The sequence below is a fragment of the Cariama cristata genome, unplaced genomic scaffold (genome assembly GCF_000690535.1).
Source record: "Cariama cristata isolate BGI_N322 unplaced genomic scaffold, ASM69053v1 scaffold15398, whole genome shotgun sequence".
Lineage (NCBI taxonomy): Eukaryota > Metazoa > Chordata > Aves > Cariamiformes > Cariamidae > Cariama > Cariama cristata.
This window is the reverse complement of record NW_009629521.1, coordinates 1-22,502: the sequence shown is the minus strand read 5'-3', so window position 1 is coordinate 22,502 and position 22,502 is coordinate 1. Positions and strand designations below refer to the sequence as shown.

At 35.8% G+C, this 22,502-nt stretch overlaps 1 protein-coding gene across 1 annotated transcript; it reads left to right on the top strand.

The window, feature by feature from the left end:
• The first annotated feature begins 343 nt into the window (after positions 1 to 343).
• Positions 344 to 18,805, top strand: TRAPPC13 (trafficking protein particle complex 13). Its single transcript, XM_009705189.1, has 11 exons — positions 344 to 410; positions 1,946 to 2,045; positions 2,678 to 2,762; positions 3,481 to 3,608; positions 3,746 to 3,818; positions 6,921 to 6,965; positions 12,699 to 12,832; positions 13,992 to 14,190; positions 17,313 to 17,413; positions 18,312 to 18,462; positions 18,560 to 18,805. Exons 1-11 carry the CDS (start codon positions 344 to 346, stop codon positions 18,662 to 18,664), a joined length of 1,188 nt encoding a protein of 395 aa, XP_009703491.1. The 3' UTR covers positions 18,665 to 18,805.
• Positions 18,806 to 22,502: the final 3,697 nt, after the last annotated feature.

Here is a 22,502-nt window from a genome sequence, read left to right as displayed (position 1 = left end):
TCCACAAAAACCCAAAACTGGTACACTTCTCCTGAAGTCCACAAAGCACTTGACACTGTAACAGGTATAAGACCTTTAGTACAGAAGATTGAAAGCAGTAGATGTTAGTGCACCACGGGAATAAAGCGAGAGGGAGCAATAGCATCACCAGTGCTCATGGATATCAGAGTATCAGGGAATTTGTTACATTGAAGAAGGCCAGGTGATCCAAAAAGGTGTTACCCTTTTCAGGCTAAGATTTTGGTGGAAGGAGAGCAAGACAAAATTATACTTTAAAAAAGACAAAATCAAAACCAAAGAAACTTATCATTGATCTGTGGTTTATTTTCTGATTTTTGCAGTGATGAGGCTAACCAAACCCACTTTATTCACTAATATTCCAGTGACTTGTGAAGAAAGAGATTTGCCAGGTATGTCTTTTTTACTGACTAATTATTATGTACGTTTTAACACGTTTAAGCGATGTGATCACCTGAGACTTAGATGTCAGAGAAGTCTTACGACCTCCCATAGATGGTAATCTGATACAGGAGTGTATTTTATCTTTGATAATGTAAATACCACGGTGCACTCTATAACTCTTGACCTGCAGCTTTGGAAGGTTGGTGGTGATACTGCAAACATGTGACCTCAAAGACTGAACAATTAACACACAAGATGGAAGACAGTTGTGAGGGAGAAATGTGTAATTGTATAAAGTTTGACATTACTGTCTTCTTTATCTGGAGAAAATGCCTGTGTAATTAGAACTAACACATGAATGGTTCTGTGGAAAATTATTTTGCAAGAATCACTGCTTTTGAATTTATGCTTGGTGTACAGTCATCAATTGGAAATCCCTGGGTTCTCTCCCAATAATAGCTGCAGTCTAGAAGTCAAGTATAAGAAAGAGGCAAAGGAAAGATTCAAGAAAAGAGAATTGTGTGGAAATACAAAGCAAACAGGGGGAGAAAGTTAAGTGGGGTTGAGCAGTTCTGTTATGTAATGTACTTTACTCGGGCAGAATTTCCCTTAAAGTTTGATGTTAATTTGAGCAATGCCTTTGGGATTCCACCCTTCGCAATTTATACTGAATGGTTTATTGGACACAAGTACCTGGAAGTAAGTTATAATTTATAGGCAGGCCTATAGGTATGTATTTCATCCCTAAACAAGTTAGTTGTAAAATAAGTATGTCTAAAATAAATTACATCTAGATAAGGAGATAATAGCTCAGCGGAGAAGGACCTGGGAGTCCTGGTGGACAACAAGTTGACCATGAGCCAGCAATGTGCCCTCATGGCCAAGAAGGCCAATGGTACCTTGGGCTGCATTAGGAAGAGTGTGGCCAGGAGGTCGAGGGAGGTTCTCCTCCCCCTCGACTCTGCCCTGGTGAGGCCACATCTGGAGAGCTGTGTCCAGTTCTGGGCTCCCCAGTTCAAGAAAGACAAGGAACTACTGGAGAGAGTCCAGCGGAGGGCAGTGAAGAAGATCAGGGGACTGGAGCATCTCTCTTAGGAGGACAGGCTGAGAGAGCTGGGTCTGTTCAGCATGGAGAAGAGAAGACTGAGAGGGAATGTCATCAATGCTTATAAATATCTTATGGGTGGATGTCAAAAGGATGGGGCCAGACTCTTTTCAGTGGTGCCCAGCGACAGGTTAAGGGGCAACAGGCACAAACTGAAACTCAGGAAATTCCACCTGAACACGAGGAAGAACATACTCAGAGAGATTGTGGAGTCTCCTTCTCTGGAGATATTCAGAATCCATCTGGACGCGTTCCTGTGCAACCTGCTTGTAGGTGCCCTTGCTTTGGCAGGGGGTTGGACTAGATGATCTCCAGAGGTCCTTTCCTACCTCGACCATACTGTGATTCTGTGAAGTGATAAAGTGTCATAACTTAAAAGTAGATAAAGCTTTAGACTTAGCAAATAATTTACATACTGGCAATTTGATATTTCTATAGGTAATCTATTTAACCAGCTCATGAAAGATGATCCTTCTACTGTAAAGGGAGCAGAAACTTTGATGCTAGGAGAAATGCTGACTTTACCTCAAAATTTTGGGTAAGAGTGAATTGTTTTAACTGTAACATGCAAGGTTTAGGACTCATTTAACAATATGAGTTTATTACTTTTCTTTCTTTTTGAACATTGTTGTTATTCACGGAGATGTTCAATCGTTTTAAAAATAATCTGTGGCTTGATTTGTAATGGGACATAATATATAAATGTGTGCTGACTGATGTTCCTTGTCTGTAGCCTGCCTCTGAATGTAGTAAGGATTGAATGTTGAATGAAATTTGCAGCTGTAGGTGAATTTCTAACATAAGGCACTACTATAAACCACATCCTATACTAACAGAGTTTACTACAGTGATTTTTGTGGGTGCTGTAAGCCATCTTCTTATTCTTAGATTTTTATCTAGAAAAAGATTCTGATTTCTTTCTTCTCTGTTGAAGTTGTTTGTCTTAAAAGGATGACATTTAGAAGGATGGGTGTGAAAATGCCAGCGTGCTTTTAGGATTTGATCTGGGAAACACGATGTGTGTGTATGTCCATATATATATATTTTAATTGGAACTTAAAGGTGTTTCAGTGAAATGTTTTTTTGGTTTTTTGTTGGTTTTTTTTTTTTTTTTTTTAAATAACTGTTACTAAACCTATGTTGTTTTCATTATTTTTTTTTTAAACATAGAAATATATTTCTGGGAGAGACGTTTTCCAGTTACATTAGTGTACACAATGATAGTAATCAAGTTGTCAAGGACATACTGGTGAAGGTATGTGAAGATTGATCTACTTACTGGATTTATAAAAAAATAAAATATGATGAGTATGTTTTCTGACAATATCTTATATATTTAATGCTAATACATAGACTTTAGGAAATATCTGTCACTTTTTGCAATCCAGAAAATATACCTGGAAATTGGAAACAGTAAGATACAAAAATAGAAATTAACAATAAAAATCTTTAAAATGAAAACCTAGGATTGTATCCAAAAAATGGATGTTACACAACTTCTCTGAAGAGTTGGTGTAGCAAAACTTCCACCACTAAAAAATTTGAGGTATGTTTGCTTACTTGCACTTTCAATGAGGTCATCAAAGCAAGTCTCTGTAAAGCATGCATTGACTTGTATTTTGCTTATATTTCAAATGAGTTCTTTTCTACTGTATTTTTTTTGCATTTTCTGCTGAACAAATTATAAGCTGAGAATAGAAGTTCCAGAAGTCATTGTGGAACTCAATGTAAAAAGTAAATAGAGATGTTTATAAGCTGCATGTTAAAGGACTGGACTGTTTAAATGTATTTTAGAACTTGTCTTTAGCTTTGACAAGTATCTCATCATCTTAACATATCTTAGTTATATGTAGAAAAGCATTATGGGTACAAAATGTTCAATGAAACCTAGTACTTTATAACATAAGCTGTTTTTCTTTAGGTTGCTTTAAGCAGCTGCAGTTGTAACCAATGCTTTGCTTTTCTGTCCCCAGGCTGATCTTCAGACAAGTTCTCAGCGCTTGAACCTTTCAGCTTCTAGTGCAGCAGTGGCAGAACTTAAACCTGACTGTTGCATTGATGATGTGATCCATCATGAAGTCAAGGAGATAGGAACACACATGTAAGGTTTTAAATTTTTCTATGATTAAATGAGCATAAATGAAACCGCAGCACATGCATGCTATTCTGTTGCTGCTTTGATATAGGCCAAAAATTTAAAGTAAATCAAAATTATTTTTAAAAAATTGTTTCTTTCAGCTTAGTTTGTGCAGTAAGTTACACTACGCAGACAGGAGAGAAGATGTACTTCAGAAAGTTCTTCAAATTTCAGGTATTGCACGAAGTATTCTACTCTACTTTTAGTAAGTGGGTGAATCTGGAAGACCCATTTCAAAACATTTGATACTTCAAAAGCACTGTCACATGCTGAAAATCTGTTTGACTTCTAAAAGTGAACGGATAAAAAACGTCACTTCAGACTTCACATGAGGTGATGGTTTCTAATTACCCTGCGGTTAAACATTTCAGAAATAGTAAATATTACATCTTATAATTTTTATTCATTTATTGAGAAAGAAAAATCTACTTTTTAAAAAAAACTTTTTATAGCAGCCAGCTTTAAGATTATTTTTAAACAGAACAAGTATTGTTCATTCTGACTTGACGTATCTAACCTTTGAGCTTAGATTGTAAAATTCTGATTTTTCTTTTAGTGTGTGTAACCTGTGGTTTGTTTTTGAAAGGAAACTAGGCAAAGAAGTCTAATGTGTTATGTCTGACTAGTATCTGCAGAAGTAATTGATAGAGTTGAAACTTTTTGTTCCACCACACAAATTTGAAGACTTGAGATTAGAGTAACAGAGGAAAGCAGGAAATTGCTGTTACTTGTGGACTAATTCTGGCAGGAAAGAGTCTATTTTAGCTGTGTATTTAATGGATGTTTATTTTTTAGAGAAGTGTGCTGAGACTTGGGTAATTGTGGGCTCCTTCCCGCAGAATGGAGGATTAGGCGACATATTTTACTGAATACTTTTTTAGATGCTTTCACAGTGTCTGGCAATACAGGAACATTATATAACTGAGACCTGTATCTTTTGCAAGTTGCAGGTGGTTTCATTTTGCCTTTTTCTAGTATTCTATGTAGATACTTCAGAAAAAAGCATTTCACTCTTTAGAAGGCTAAATTGCAATGCACTACATACAAAGAACACCCGAGCGCTGTTAGTACTTGTAGGGATTGAAATGGTAGGTATTGATTAGTCAAAGGTGTTTCCAGACATTCTTAGGGAAAATTGTTCCGTATCAATTGTCATGTTACAATCTCCTTTCATCCCAGAAACTCTACAGTGTTTCTTCATCTTCATTGAAGCTGATTTTCATCTTTGTGTGTTTTGTCTTGCTCTCATTGTGAAACTGTTTCCCTTTCCATTTCTCCATTCTTTGTCCACCAGGAGTTCAGTATTCTGTCCTTCTGTCCCCTCTAGGTTTTCTGTGATAGTTAACATACACATCTGCAGGCTTCCAGTTCTCATCTTCTCTCTCTTCCCTACCCTTGTTCTTGCCAGAGCCTTGTTCAAGATGTCGATTTGGCTCCTTGAGATTTGATATAGAAACTTATTTGTGCACATTTTTCAGGGGTCTACGTGTATATTGTAATTTCCTTCCTCCTTTAATTGGGAAACAATTATTAATAATAATTAATAAATAAAGGAATAAAATGTTTTTTAACTGAATCCAATACAGGCAACTTTAATGTCACAATAGGTAAGGCCAGCTCTCTGTCAAATTTGAAGCTCTTCATTCAAAGAAGGAAGCATAGGAACTTCTCAAAACGTATATATACACTTTAACACCATTCTATAAATACTCTCTGAATCATTATGAGAAAAACACTTCACGGAGCAATTTTGGTGGTTGTTTTTTAAATTTGACATGGAGACACCAGCTAGAAAATCTGAGTACAAACAAAAAGAGATGTTATAGAAAACTGAACAATGTCTTTACAATGAGAATTGATGTCTGCTAGTGATTGAGGTGCCACTGGCAATTTTATAGCAAAAAAACCCCAAACGTTTTCTCTCTGGTATTACAATTGATTTTAAACAGCTTCCGTTTCAACCACTATGTGTAGTTTAAAACTGATCAATAGTGCCTTTTTGTTCCAAAGCTTTCTCTGAATAATTAACACCATTATGTTTACATGGAGAAGAAATGATTCTTTCTGGGGTTCGGTTGTTGTTTGGTTTGGGGGGTTGGGGGGGAGGTGACCCTCACAATAATTATTAGATTTTTACTGGAATGCCACTTGAAGTTTACTGGAATGAATGGAAAGACTTTGTTTATGAGAAAGAGAGAAAACATCAGCATTTAGGGAACTTAATAAGAAGCTCACTGAAGCAGAATATTTGGCGGAAAAAAACAACTGACCAACAAACACCTAAATTAAAATTTTGACTTTTTTTTCTGACTTGTTATGATTACTTGAAGGATTTGAACATGTGCCTGTTATAATGCAAAAATATCTGTGAAGACTACTTTTTAATATTGAATTCTTCAGAGCTAAAAAATTTGTTCACAACTTGGAACTTTAGAGGTCTCTCAGGGTGCAGAACACTTATACGTAAACAAAAGAAAAGTTTCCCTAGGTAAGGGACATAAATGTCTTTAGCAAGATAATTTAAATTTGTTTCCTTACAAGTATAATAGATTATTTCTTTCAGTTACATCAGTGTATATCCATTTCATACTTGAATGTGTTAACTGTAGTGGTTTTATACACAAAAGTCAAGCACTTAAGAACCAACACTTTATTATCACCTTTTGTATTATCAAATTGGTTTCTCTTGCTGATTCGATCTCATGCAATTAAAATGATTTTTTTTAAAAAAAAAAAATTTCTTGTAACAGTTGCATTTTTCAAAAAGGAAGTGAAGCCTAGTAGTGGTTTGCTGTTTAAGCTAATTACATGAATAGTTGTCTATTTAATTTATTTTTAGAGAAGCCCTTGCAACTTAAGCTGCAGAACACTGAAGGACTTGTAAATATTACATGGTTCTTGCTCACACTTGAAAGCAAGCGCAGACCACTTCAGGATACAAGATGGATGTAATTTTTTTTAAAGACATACATCTACTTAGTGCACTGGATTTGTCTGGTTTCGTAAGAGGCCAGTGCTTAGGTGGAGAAGTACTTTGCTACTTAGTAGCAAAGCAGTCAAGTGTGCAAATAGGAAGCAGCGAGTATATACTCTGCATTGTGAAGTTTTAGCTGAATTGATTGTATCATATATTCTATTATGCACCTCTTCTGTGCAAGATCAAAAAGAAAAACAATACTTTAGTAAAGATCCAGGACACCTAGCAATTATGAGCTGCTTATGCTGAAGTTGTCTGATAAACCAATTGTCAACCTGTCTTTTTTCCATTTCATTCAGGTTCTTAAACCACTAGATGTGAAAACCAAATTCTACAATGCTGAGGTAAGTGAGAGCTGTGTGGTTTTGGGTCTGCTTTGGTGTGCTGTGTGTGCTGGGTTTATTACTTCATATTAGGTGGTTAGATTGAATTCAAAGAGCTTCTTAAGTACATGTTTCTGAGAAACATGATCAGTTCTAAAGGGAAAAAATTAGCTGGTGGCTTTATATCATTTAATTTAAAAATAGATATACTTTTGATGAAGGGGGAAAAGAAGAGATGGTAACTAAGGCAGACATGTCAGGACCTTAATGCAATTAACTGACAACTTTGCGTATTTTGTGCTCTCCCATCAACTCAAATACTTTCAGTCGTTGCTTGCATATTTAGGCTGATAGAGTACTTGCTGTAAGGGACATTAGTTGTTGACAAAGCAGATAATAATTTACCAGATTGGGAAAATTTGAATTTAAATTTCCCCAATGTAAATATGTCCTCTGTTCAATAATTTAATTTTTAGGTTTGTGGGAGTTACACGTAGTGCTTCAAAACTAAATGACCTTATATATGCCTTGTATATTTATTTTGACATACTTAGGCATCTGCCTTTGGCTATTTATGAGAAGAATTTTAACTGAAGGTGACACAGATAGTGGAAACTCTTACAAATTACATACAGCCTTCTTTTTATTTGTAGACATTCCCTGTGGATGTATGTATTACATAGGTCTGTTGTAGGGTATAAACTTCCACAGTATCTCATTACATGGGAAGTTAGGACATTTGTTTCCATCATTATCACTTACCTGCTTTGTGATAGTGAGCAGGTAGCTTAATTTTGTGAGCGTCGTATTCTGTATTGTTTGTACGAAGTTCAGACTGATACTAGCAAGTACTTTGAGAGCTTCCATTATGAGTATTAAACTTTTTTCCATAACCCCTGAAATATGGTCAACTATTACTCTGCTAGTCATTTGGTTGAAAACCTTCGTTAGTGTTCTTAAACAGTTTGTTGGAAGTAGCTTAAAAGATAGAGTAAAGTTGTAGGTGTTTTATGTTGCAGTGAGTAGTAGATGGGAGAAGAGACCATAGTGTCAGCAAGAGGAGAAGAAAATATATGGAATTTTGGCAGTTTGAAAAATAACTTGTGTTAAGCTAAGTAGAAAATATTTTGCCCTCCTGTTTGTTCTTAACTAAGCAGATATATGTGCTATGAATTTGCACATAGAAAAGCAAAGCGTCTCCAAATCTGTTGTTCTAATCATTTATCTCCATCATAGTCACACCTGGCATTCATCATGCAAGATTATGGCTATAGAGGTGTGAAAGGTATATTTCTTTCCCCTCCTGACAGTATCAATAGAGAAAACAGAAGGGAGAAATAACAGATAAGAATTTCTGCTCTACAAATGAGGATTCCAGATGCAAAGATCTGTTTTGCTCAGAGCTGTATAGGCAACTTTCCGTAAAGATTTTGTGTCTTCTTTGAATGAATAGCATGTAAATTATGAGATATTTAATACATAGCATGTAATTTATTTAGAGAGAGGATAAATCAAGGCATAGAACATAAGTGACTTAAATCATAGTACAGAGGAAAAGAGAAAAATATTTCCCTAAAAATATCTTGGTACGTTTATCTAGGCCACAGGGTTCAATGCCTAGGTTGTTGACTAGGTGTGAGATACCTGAGTAGGGTCAGAACGTAAGCACATACCACTGGTCAAGTGCTTTATAGAACTGGTGTTATCTCTAAATGGGAATATCTGGAAATGTCTTCTGCTGTGATTTAAGAACAAAAATAGTCCTGAGAAACTATGTAATTCCTCTGGGAACAAAATAAACCTCCATTTTGTGTGTGGATTATATTATTATTTCAGATAGAAAATAATGTGATAGGGGAAAGAGAAAAATTAAATGTTGCTGTCTCTCTATAATTCACGTGTAAATTTTGGTTTGTGCTGAAAAACTTCATAACTAATGCAAATAAAGACCTTTTTCTGGTAAATTCTGGGCAAACTTTTGATATAGGTCAAAAGTATTCTTTTCTTACAAAATTGTTTTGCTGACTGGCCTTGATAAGGGATTTAATAATTAGCCACCGTTTCCTCATGATAAAGATCTATGAGAAGCTTTGGTGTCTGAGCTGGTATTTGTAATTTTTTGGTTTTGTGTTTTTTTTTTTTCTCTCTCACATAAAGATTTTAAAAGGCTGCTTTGATGCCTTTTCTTCTTCCTGTTCAGGAATTTATGTAACTCCCATTACCATAGTATCCATATGATTGATTGAAAAAAAAAAAAAAATTAATATTTAAGGATGATAGTAAGTAAGCAATTTTCATTTGCCTAGCAAACTGATGTAATACCATTCATATTTCATTTCTGAAAGTATATAAAGTGCTGCTATGTGTTGTGACCACAGAAGTAAAATAAAATAAAAAAGCCTAGACATAAGTCTTATGTTAGATGTTGTATGTGATACTATGTGGCTGTCAAAGCACCAAGACCTTCATCCTGATTATTAAGAAAGACTGTTACTCTTGGGGGCAGGGGGGGAAAAAAATTGGTATGTGTCAGTGTCAGTTATTAGTTAACTTTAAGTCTTTAAAGGTTGACTAACTAGTTAAACTGTTACCATTAATATTACAGATGTGATGCTATCTATTAATAAAGTCTGTCACTAAAATTATTTTCTACTAGAAATTATAATCTGTATGAATTCATTTTTTTCTAAGGCAAGGAATGACACTGAAACTTAATTTTCTTGCTTGTTGCTCATATTGCAGTAGCATCCAAATCAAGTTGATCACTGAAATTTGTGCATAGAACACATGCCCTGTCACCCTAACCTGCTGCAATCCTAAGATTGAATTACCTGCCCTGATCTATAGAAAGTCTCTCACTGACTTTGGTGTGCCTTGGAAAAGGCTCTGTAAAAGGTTCTGTTCCTGCAAACGTGTTTTAATATGTGGAGACTTAAGAAAACAAAGTTTCAATTAAAGTTGGGTTTTTGGAATGACAAATATTCAAAAAAGAGTTTTTCCTGGTTATGTTATACCAAATTTTGTTATACACTGCAGTATTGTAGCTTTGCTAGAACACATTACCACATTATTTTTATTTTGAGACCTTATATAGGTGGATGCTTCAAATTATCTGTAAAATGACAAGGACTATTTTTCCATTTCATATACAACCCATTGCATGGATTTAAATTCAGGACAAACTTTAAACTTGCTCAAAAACTAACTCTTTTTTTCTTTTTTGAGGGGGTCAGTTTGTTCTACCATATCTTATCTGTGAGTTGCGTGTCTTAGGCTCTACTTTGGATTGTTTCTGAAGCAAAGCTAGTAAACCATGTAACCATACTAGCTATAACGTATTAGAAATGTAGTTGTCATCTTTGTTTGCATCCATTTTTATTTACGTTTCTGTCTTACTAATGCTATCTTGTTTAGATGGTGCAAAAAAATGCAGAAATGCATTTTGTTTGAAAGTTAGCCTCCTTTTTCTTTAATATTTAACCCTAATTTCTCTAATGTGTTCTTTTTTTATTTTCCCATTAGAGTGACCTCAGTTCTGTGGTAATTTTTATTTATTTTTTATAAATATGTATGCTTTTTTAATTACCTGTCTGTCTCTGTGCTTGTTGTTGACATTCTTTTAAAAACATAATGGAAAAGCAATGTTTGTTCTGCATATAATGAACTGATGTTTTCTCATCTTTCTAAGTGCAGCTAATCATTTAAATGGTTAGCTCTTTCTTTAATACCCATTGTTGAAACTAAGTTGATTATTACAGACACTTGCTTGTCAGGATCCTCCTATAAAATACCTCACCAAAATTTGCCTAGATTCAGTATTTGAAAAAGGGAGTTAATCCCTTCTAAAGTTTTCTTGCTTTTGACCTGTAGAAATGTAGGTTTTACTACAGCACTGCTTGTGTAAGCTGTGACAGAACTTTTCATGCCTGGTTGGTGGAGACAGTGGGTTTGAGGAGAGAGCAGCAGTTGGATGTTCATCCTTCCTTTTGCTAGTTGGAACTGCACTTTCCAACTTTTAACTGCATGTAACAGTTGATGAGTTAGTATGATACTTCTGCAGTCTGATTTCACTTTAAGATGTGCCTTGTATTAAAATAAACTGCATCCTTCTGAAGTATTTAAGGCTATTTTTATTTTTCAAACCATGCGATATTAAACCAATTTAGGAATAACACAAAACTAACTTGCTTTTTCATTATGCTGCTTGGTTTTTCTTTTCCCTTTCAAATTAGCTTTTTCTAAATTTCTGCCTATGGTTGCTGCACTGAAAACAACTAAAGTTTGGGTAAAGGGACACTTTGAGCAATGGATTTATGGGATATAAACAGTATCAATTTAAGTAACAGTCAGGTAGTAGTAGTAGTGGTTGCTGAGAGCCGTGTTTTAGACGGGGTTATTTCCCGCTCCCTCTGCAAGTGTGAGGTCTGTCCGTAACCCATGGAGCTTGCACAGTTTTCATTACTATATATATACTATCATCTGGTTTTTGTTTAACATGCTTATAAGGCACAACAAATAGTTCCAGTATCATTCGGTATTTCTCCTCCTAACACAATGCCTTTTAAGACTAAAAATATTTTGACTATTTTGTGCCACACTTTATTTTGTAATTTATAAGCAGGACTACATTTGTATAATGAAGTCGTTTATTTACACTTATAAAAAAGAAACTGTAAGCTTCCTTCTACCTTCCCCATAAAAATACTTTTAAAAAAATTATTTATCATAACAAAATACCTAAACTGAATTCATACTGAATTTATAGGATAGAATATTTCAGTTGGAAGGGACCTACAACAATCATCTAGTCCAACTGCCTGAATCAATAGCTCTCTTATAAATGCAGATTTGGTACACACACCCCCTCTTTTTTTTTTTTTTCAATTGGCGCTTCTTTGGTTCTGTTTTTCACTTCTCCGGGGGCTCATATCTCTAATAGACTGAGCTTTCCATAGTTATTCTATCCTGAGATCTTAGAGCTGCAAAGTGGCTTCACTGGTCTGCAATTCCACAGACACACTGAGGCAAAAACACCTCTAGTTTCATGTTTTTTCAGCTTCTGAGATTGAACAGTCTGTAGCTTTCATTCCTGTACTAGAATTAGTCCTTATACACCATCTTCAGGCATTAGCTTCATTTAACATATATGTCTTATAGGATGTTTTGAAGGTAGAGCACCAGTTAAATTGTTGGATGCATATAATATTGGTAACCATTGGCGTGCTGCAGCTGAGTGAGCAAGGAGGCTGGATTTTGCTTTTTAACCAGTATATCAATGTTTCAGAGTAATAATAAATTCTCAGAGCATGTACCTGAACTATTTTACTTCAGTAAATTACTTCACTTATTTTAATTTTTTTATACAGCTTGATGCACTAGTAGTCTGGCATGGCATGTTGTTGTGCACTGCAATTCCTTACCATTTATTCTATTTTTTTCTTTTTTAATAATTTGAATTAAAACTTGAGTTGCTCTTGACTTGATGAAAGTCTTGGGAAGTGATGATCTGATGTGTTACAAATAAGCAATAGCTAGAATATAGTGAAATTATCCCACATCCATTGTTTGGCAAGATACCTGTTGACTAACACTTTTGCTCCTATTTTTACTGGGATTAAGGTTTTTTCTTGCATTAATTAATTTGATTTGCAGGCATGAACTAAACACGTGACTTTTTTTTAACAATAGGACTGTGTACTCTTTTTAATAACACTAATCACATTTTCATGAACTTGCACTTCTGTTTTTTTTCAGACAGATGAAGTGTTTCTGGAAGCTCAGATTCAGAATATCACTACCTCTCCAATGTTCATGGAGAAGGTTTCTTTAGAACCATCTATGATGTACAATGTTGCAGAACTGAACACAATTGACACAGCAGGACAAACGTATGTTCAGATTCAGGATATTTGACTTTGAAACTCTTTGTATTATGATTTCATGAGATATAAGCATTACAGTCAGTGAGTTGTCCATAACGGAAGAATTGTACTTCTTTGCTTGATTAAAAAGATCAAATTCCTGTTATGTATTCAGCTGGAAAAGCTGTTGGAGTTTTCTTTTTATAGAAACTATTCTTAAAATTTTGCAATTCTACCTAGTGGAGAAATCCCCAGCTTAATCCTCAAAAAATTTGTAACGTGGATGACATGGTAACATGAAAACATACTACTTCTTCAGTATTTCCTATATAAAATTTAGCCCACATCTGGTTCTGGCTTGATCTGCATATACATATTGAGCCTTACAAGACCTATTTGACTTGTCCTTGCTTCCTTCTAGTAGACTGGTATCTGTTTTCAGTTGTTGTAATGAAGATCTAGCAAGGCAACAGTAAAGGTGAATCAGGGTAACACCCTTATAGGATCTTAGAATATAAAAATTTGTCACACTGAAATAAATTAAATGTCATTTAATGTCAATTAGTAAACCACCAAATACCAGAAGAATTGTCTACTGTGTTTGGTAAACTGTGGTGGATACAAAAGCTTGTGATATCTGGGTAGAAGTTAACTTTGGCTGTTTGTGCTTTTTAGTTGCTTGGGTTTTTGGAGGTCATGATGTTTGGGTGGTTCTGCAGTGGGGGCTGAAGTGAAAATTCTGTCTTCTTGCCTGTCAAAGGGTACACCTTCAGTGTAGTGGAGCAAACAAAGTGTTTGCATCCGCTGTAATGGTTCTTATCCTGAATGGGAATCTTAGACTCATGACACTGAGATTTACTGGGAGGGAACCAAATAGCAGAAGTAAAATTACCAGCATTGTTGTTTAAATGCTAAGATGCCAGATAATAAATTATAATGTAGCAAAGTGGACTTCTACCTCAGTTCTCTCTGGCTCAGGTGAATCGTGTTTTTTTTGCCCTCGGTCCTTGATGCTATATAAATCCTAGAATTGTTTTCTGTGTGAAAACACAAAAATATTCTATATGTTTTGCCATGAGTAAAATACACACAGAGCAAGACTGGTGAGGGATGGGAAAAAAGGTTGGGTTCTTAAGACTTTTTAAAAATAACTGTTTAAATTAAAATCAATTTTTTTTAATTTTAGTGAATCTACTTTTGGCTCAAGGACTTACTTACAGCCTATGGATACACGTCAATACTTATACTGCCTAAAACCAAAGCAAGAATTTGCAGAGAAAGCTGGAGTAATAAAAGGTGTAACAGTGATTGGTAAACTAGACATTGTATGGAAAACTAATCTGGGTGAACGAGGAAGGCTGCAAACTAGCCAGCTCCAAAGAATGGTAAGTTTAACTTAAGCATCAATTTAACTTAGCAGCCATTTTTAAGACAACTCAGTGAACAATTTAATAATGATGTGAAGGAAAAGTTCAAGCTGCTTACTTTCTGGACCTCATTCTGAATTCACATGTTTCTATATGGATTTGAGAAAGGTATTTAATACATTTGGTCAGTGAAGTGTGGAAAAAACCCCACTATTCTGAGGGACTGTAGCTGAACAAAAGCATTCTTGTTCCTTTTGGTCATGTGAATGGCAACATTTTTTGTTTTCTTGAGGATTTGTTTCCTGGCGCATAACATGCCTCTCTATTTTTTTTTTTCCCAGCACTGAACAACATAACTTAATGGATTGTGCACTTGAATTGCCAGGATCAAGTAACCCGTGTAGCAAAATACATTGGTTAGAATAAAATTAACTTCTTGGATGCCATTTGGCAACAAATGGAAAAGCACTGACAAAAGAACTCCTTTAAGCATGCCAACTGTTGACACAGAAGTCTGCTCCCTAATTCATACAGACATTTTAGCTTTGAGTAACAATTTTTATGTATAGGATAATACTATTTACCTTTCATGTCCACAGTTTTGATTGAACCTATTCTATTCTGGTTGATTTAGAAATTGTTCATGAATTTTAAGTTGTGATTACTACTTTGCTGAAGTCAGGTACACAGCCTGTCTACTCTTAATGCTTAGGAGTAATGCTTGTATCTTTTGAGTTGAGGATGGTGTAATATGAGAGAGAAGTAAAAAAGCTCTGGCAATTGAATTTTAGTCTAAGTTTACTACTAAGGTTGTAATTGGTTTCTGCCTCTGCCCATCTTCTAGTGCATTGAGCAACTCTGTAGGGAGATCTAGGAACTAGGCAAGCAAACTTGGATCCTGGAAGTTCACAGCTAAGTCACTAAAACTTCTCTTTGTTTTCAGTTGAGGTGTTAAGAATCTGTATAACCCCATCAAATTAGAAACTGCCTTTTTTTCTAAACTTAGTTACTCCTGTTACTTTGAAACGTGTTGCTTGGTTTTTAACTAATGAACTGCCTCATTTTCAACTGACCTTTCCTACCATTTCTTTTTAAAGACAGTTTTTTCCCCTCCCTAACCGAGTAGTCTTTCACTCTGCATCCATCCCTTCATGTTGAACCTTTGAGAATTGCACTTGACACATAGTGGGATTAACACACCTCCATGCTCCAGGGTTACTTTTAGTCATCCATCATTGTTTTGTGCTAGTGATTAACAGAGAAACATGAGCTATTTTGTGTACTTTGAGCAACATCTGTCTTTGGAAAAGCAGCAAACAGGTTTGGTTTTGTTTTGTTTTGTTCCCCTTTGAGTTGCAGTGCAACTCCTTCTCATCTTCTCCTCGTCTTTTAAGTGCTACCAGATTATTTCATTTCTAGGCTCCTTTCACCTTCCATCATTTTTCTCCTAATCCATCTACTAGCTCTGTAACCCTTGTTTCCCCTACAGGCCCAAAAGTTTACCTGTACTGTGCCCCTCTGTCATTGTTTTGTTTCGGATCAGGAATGCACTTTTGCAACAAGTATCATGAATCACCCCCACATATCATAATTTGGGTTTTTTGGAATTCAGATATCATAATTTGGTTCTTGGAATTCACAACTACATTCTCTCTGGGTAACATTAAACCAAATGCATGTCCACAGCATGCTAAGTAAGGGTGCTCCACCTGCTCACGGCCGTTCAGTCCAGGACTAGACTAGAACCACTCCAAAGTTAAAGAACCTTATTCTTGAGCAGCACGAGCAAGGAATTGTCTAGTTGATTCCATGCTCTGAGCAATTATCTCATTTTTGGATCAAAACTATGTTCTTCCTTTTGGTGTTACTGTAAGGCCTTTACCTGCAGCCATCAGTCTTGCAGATAACTCATTGTTAAAGCCAACATGTGTGTACTGGTTTAGGCCTTCTCGTCTGCTCTGATCCTGTCTTTGTTTGGACAATTGCTGCCAAGTTTATTCTATAAAATACCGCTTTTATTGTTTTCCTTAATGTATCTCTCTCAAAAGAAGAGTCTAATGTTATGGCAAACTACCTGCTGTTTATGGAACTGGGTATAATTTTTCCAGTAGATTCCTTCCTGTCACCTAATACAGCTGAAAATGTGTGCCGCCTTCTAGTGCTGGATAATTACTTCTCTTTCTGGAAAGGTTCCAAACTTACATTGCTCGACGGATCTGAAGTCTCTATCCGTTTGACATCCCTCATGTCCAATTTAATACCCTTTCTAAAATGTCATCTGTCTTCAGTCTGTAATGAACTGTACATGACTAAAACCTGTTCCAAATTTGTGTTTGTCAGTCACTGGCTTTCTGGACCTCCTCGGAAATACCTTTTAATCAAGCTGTAAATGTAACTTTTACTACAGCGTCCTTTTATCAGCAGAATTGGAACTTGTGTCACAACTAAGCCTTGTCAGTCAGGACATAATTTTCCCTTGTTTTTTCCTTAATATCTGTCATTTGCAGGGACTGAAAATCTAAAGCTTTTTATCTGCAGGTTACCATCTTCAATCAGCCCTGGTTGGTAGTAACTGGGGTTATTTATTATAGGTTTGTTAGTAGGCCATATGAAATGTGTTTGGCTCTTGACAGAATTGGACAAGCGTTCATATCATGTGCCTTTCTAACTGGTGGCAATTACTTATTTTAGTAGAGGCTCGAAGGACTGAAATAGCAAGGAGAATGAACAATCTCTTATTTCTTAGGATGTGGAATAGTGGTGGGTTTATGCAGGAAAAGTGTACTTATGTTGTCCATAGTATATCTGTTATCTGCCTAACAGAGCTGTCTTAGAATAAAGCTGAACTTCTCAGTAACTGTATGTGGGTATTCAAACTCTAAGGATGTGAACTGTCTGAAAAAACTTAGTAATGAAGATCATCCTTGTCTAATGAATTGTTAAACCTGTCACAAAGACGGTCATCGGTAGTGGATGGAGCACTGCTGTGACTTGGGTACAAATCAAAAGCATAAAGAGTCCATCTTCTTTCTTCAAATTCCTCTTATTCCAAGCTTGTTGCAGTATATGAAAACTTGAATAGTAGAAACTTCACCTTTACTATCCACCATCTGAGGATATATGTTCTTGTACCTTTTCAGGCTCCTGGTTATGGCGATGTAAGGCTTTCTTTGGAGACAATACCAGACACTGTAAATTTGGAAGAACCTTTTGACATTACGTGTAAAATAACAAATTGCAGGTAATGATGTCATGTGATTCTTGTGTTTTTTTCTGAGTGGGTAAGTTGTGGCTGTCTTTGTTTCATTTTTCAAGACTCAAACTTGGTCTTTACTATGAGTTGTAGCAACATGAACCTACTTGAACCCCATCTTTTGGATTACAATGATTTAAAAAAACCCAAAGAAACAACAACAACAACAAAATTTCCATTATGATCTGTCAATACTATTTGAACTAGGAGATTGCCAAAAATCTGTAGTGGAAGTCCATGGAACCGGTTGCAATATCATTTAAAATTGCACACCGTACTTAAATTACAGATCATCTTAGTTCTTCGTAGTCAATCTAATAACAAAGTGAGCGTGTATATAGGATTTTTTAAACTACAAGTAATTTTATCAGAATAAACAATGCCATTTTTATCCAGTCTGATTTTATCACTAGCTCTGCACCACTGCTTGAATGCCTGCTAAACATTGTCACTGTCTTTTGTATGTCTTTATCCATGTTTTGACTTGATTTGTGTTTACACTAGGATCCAAGGTAGCCCTTTATAAAAGGGTTGCAAGAGTGACATTTAAATAAAGTAATTCTAAATAGAAGTTGAAGCCAGGGACTAAAGCGTGTATCTGGTCTGCAGATACTTCTCATTAAAATCTTGTACTCCATCCAAAGTGTGAGCAGTATTATAATATCAAGTATTGCTAAACCATGACAGGACACTCGTGTCAGATAAAGCTATATGCAACTGAATTACTGTGCATCACAGTAAATCTTGCTGTCCACCTTATAATTATTTATAAATGCTTGATTAATAGTAACCTGAATAATAAAGTAATCAAGCTTTTACATGTCTGCAGACCTTGAATGCTTAAAAAAAGCCCACAGGTTTATTCTTCTTTTTCATTTTCCTCTAGCAGTGAAAGGACTATGGATCTGGTGTTAGAAATGTGCAATACTAATTCCATCCACTGGTGTGGAGTTTCAGGAAGGCAACTTGGAAAGCTGCACCCAAGTTCATCCCTCCATCTTGCACTTACATTGTTGTCTTCAGTGCAGGGATTGCAAGTAAGTCTTTATGGCATCGTTTTGTTATAAAATATCTATTGTGTAAGCTTAGTAATTCTTTCTAACAACTACTCTTGCAAATATTTTCCCTTTCTAGAGCGTCTCTGGCTTAAGACTTACAGACACATTTTTGAAAAGAACATATGAGTATGATGATATTGCACAAGTCTGTGTAGTTTCTTCAGAAGTCAAACAAAACTGAAGAAAAATTTCTGTATTTCTGCTGGGCTTTTTTTTTGACCAACTTCTTGATGGTTTTGCAGCTGAATCATATTAAAATGTGTACAAACAAAGCCAAATTCCAATATATATATAAATGTAACTGCTTATTTAATTTCTTTGAATGTTTTAAAATGCATATGCATGTTTGTAAATCATTTTGTCTACTGAAAATAAAGCTTTTGAATAAAGTGTAGCTCTAGCAAATTATATTGCATTAACATCACTTTGGGGCAGGGGTGTGAGATTGATACAAAATAGCAGCACTTTGTACTTACTTTTGTTATTTTAATTATTTTTAAAATATTTAAACAGTTTTAAAATTGTGGTTCTGACAAAACTGCTTCAGTTTGAAGGAACTGACCTTTTAGAGACAAGTTCCTGGAATCCAAACCCCTAAAATAAATACTTTGGGGTACCTGGTACGGCAGGGGATTTGCCTGGCACGTGCACAGCCCTAAGAACTAGAGCCTGATAAGGGGATGAGATGAGAGTGCAGCTAGCAGTGTTGAGGCACAGGCAGCTAGAAAGTAGAGTATCAGCTGAAGAATGTGCTGGTTGTGGCTCAGTCTTTGGAAAGGAGTAATACAGCAAATCTGTCCCAATTAGCTGCAGTCTTATGCAGAGTTGTGCATCACTGCAATACCGGGCGTGCTGTGAACAGGCATGCTACTTCCCAATTAGCAGGGAACTGAAAACTAAAATAGCAGAACTTGGGCATTTTTTATTGTTAAACTGAGGTGGTGCAAATTATTCTTCCAATTCTAGAGGTGTTTAATTAGATTTTTAGGAAAAAGAGGAGGAAAACCCTGCATGGCTGCCCTTGATCAAGTTCTCCAAAGCATATGCAGGAAGGAATGCAGGACTTGGTTAAGCACCAATATGTATTTTCCCTAGCATTGTTTTGACAAGAGATAGAAATACTTTTGGCTGAAAAATGTAAGGTCACTCAAAGGTAGCCATTTAATACAGCAAATGGTGACTAGCTTAACACTAGTTAAACTAGTGTTAAAGATTCTACTCAGTGGCTTGTCGTATTTCTCAGCTACCATACTGGCACTTAGCAACCTTAGTTAGTTTTGACAATATTTTACTTGGGGCTTTCCTGTGTATAAAGTCTTTAAGTGTAGAATTTTTAGTTTACACTTCAGGACCAGCTTACTAAATTGAGGGAATGAGTCCACACTGGAAAAACAAATAAATCATAACTATATCTTGCACATCTAATAAAGTGCAGAGCAACCAACATAAACAGGTATTTTAAATAATGCGATTTACCTGTTATGCTAGATACATCAACAAACTAAACCAGTAAAACCACAACTATCCAGACAAACAATGTAAATAACTTTATTTATAATCTATTTTCAAGTTAAACTGACACAAGTTGAAGGAGATGTAACCATATGGTAATAAGAGGTAGGAAAGATACAGAAATAGTAGACAAGTTGCATTTTGCCAGTGTGACTTTCTCTAGCCTTGAAACAGTGTATGAATCCAAAGCTGCAGACTTAGTTCTTTCTCAGAATGCAAGAGTGATTTTACTTTGTACTTGTTACAAAACCAAAAGTGCAACTGAAACAATTTCTAAGCAGAATACTTCATTAGGTGTCTTTATGATCAGGCATAGTTAGAAGAATATACTTCCATGCAAGCAGGTTACAGGAGTTTACAATTGGAGTGCAAAACATTTTCTTCTCTAACAATTACCACACTTACATGTTGATAGAACAGTAATGATACAAAACCAATTAAGTGTTAAATGCCTATTTGCTCAGTTGAATGATAAATTGCAATTGACCTTAAATTAAAGCAGTATTTACTGGGATTGTGGTTTACAACTTGATCTAGCAGGATGAAAAATTTTAGTGCAAAATAAAGTGCAGTTATTACACAGGAAAAGATTTCTTCCTCATCCTGTGATTAAGACATGTTGCATGACTCCGTGAAACAATCTAGCCTATTCAAGGCAAAACAGACTTTAGCATAAATGATCCCTCTGTTCCTGGTTTCAATGGAAAAGCATGTAATGACAGCTCCTGTTATTGGTTTCACTGTTTTTTATTTAGGCTATAAAGCCCTTTCTGTTAATATACAAGAAAAAAAGAATGTTTACAAGTTAAGTATTGTGCCAGTTGTAGCACATTCCTAAAAGCTTAGCTAATGCCATCAACACTTTAATAAATACTTTGGTTATGTATTATCTGTACTGGAGTAAAACCTAAACATGACAATACTGTAGTGTATGAAATGAGTTACCACTCTGTAAAGATGATTTCAAGAGTAGTTTTCAGATAAATGGAATGAAACATTCATTAGTTAACCTTGGGGATAGTTCTCCCATAAATCCAGTAAGCTATAGGACTTGTACTTGACAGTACAACTTCTACAGCCAGTCACTGAATGTTACTGTATTTTGTAGTTCTTAAGGAACTCTCAAGAGGTTCTTGACACTCTTTTTTTCTTAAAGTAGAAAGGTAACTGACCACGATGATTGCTGTCAGAGTAAGGATAAATTGAGTGTGAGAGAATCTGCAGTGCTGCCCCGTGCACTCTGGATTTACTGATTTCCCCTTACAAAACTCAGTTTGAGCAGCTGAAAAGATGAAAGAACTAAGAGGAACTGTGAAGTTTAACAGAGAAATGATAGGAGCAATGCTTCTCTCCTGACACAACACGCTACTCCAAGCAGTGTTTGTACAGTAGTTGTAGCTCGCCTACAGCCCTCATCGATCTTTCTTGTAAATGGAACTGAACTTAAGTAGCAATTTTCTTGAATGGATTAGATTCAGGATCTGAACCACCTTGAAAAAAGATCCTGTCAGGAATTTTATTCTTTGTCATCAGATGTTAAGTCAGAAGCTGTTACTTGGAAATGTAATTAATGTAAAGGTTAAGTATCTCTACAGCCTCAAAAAGGCAGCTACAGCAACTTATATAGAGAATTTTAAAAAGCATTTTAATGCTGTGTATAGGCAAGCTCTATTGAATAAAGTATGAAATGTCATAAAGTTGTTTAAGTTGCTCTGTTAAACTTTACCTCTTCATTCAACAGATGGTAATATGGATTTCCTATTTTTGTGTTTCCTCCAATTCCTTTCATTTCTCCTTGGATCCAGATGCATTTTTTCCCCATTTTAGCAGGGGAAGACTCATTCAATAGATACACAACTAGCATTTGTTAGAGTCAAGTACATGACTTAGCCACAAGTTTTGCATTTGCTTCTACTTGAGATGCTCCTTTTTGTCCACAAGATGAATCAGATATAAAGTCTAAGGTCCAGGAGTTCCTGTGCGTTTCTTTATTTGGGAGTCTATTGTTACTCCATATACCTTCTCCAGTCTGACTGGTCAGCAGAGATCACTTTGTCTTAGGAATCAAAGCAGGCTCCTCAAATTAGTTTTGATATACAAAGAGGAAAGTGTGAGTATTGAGACCCTCTCTGGAGTAAAAACAAGTGTATCTTGTACCAGAAAGCAGTGTGAACAGTAAGCAGAATAAAAAGAGTTAACATAATAAAAGTACAGAAAAACAGTAGTCTTTGAAAGACCAAGATCAACTCAGCAAGAAAAGCCAGGGTAGGAACAGAGGATACAGAGAAGATGCAGTTACTGAATGCCATCTTTGCTTCAGTCTTTACTGCTAAGGCAGGCCCTCACGAATCCCAGACCCTGGAGGTAAGAGAGGAAGCTTGGCGAGGGGGTGACTTTCCCTTGGTCGAGGAGGATCAGGTTAGAGAGCATTTAGGCAAACTGGACACACACAAATTGGTGCCGTGACAGGATGCGCCAACGAGTGCTGAGGGAGCTGGCCCATGTTA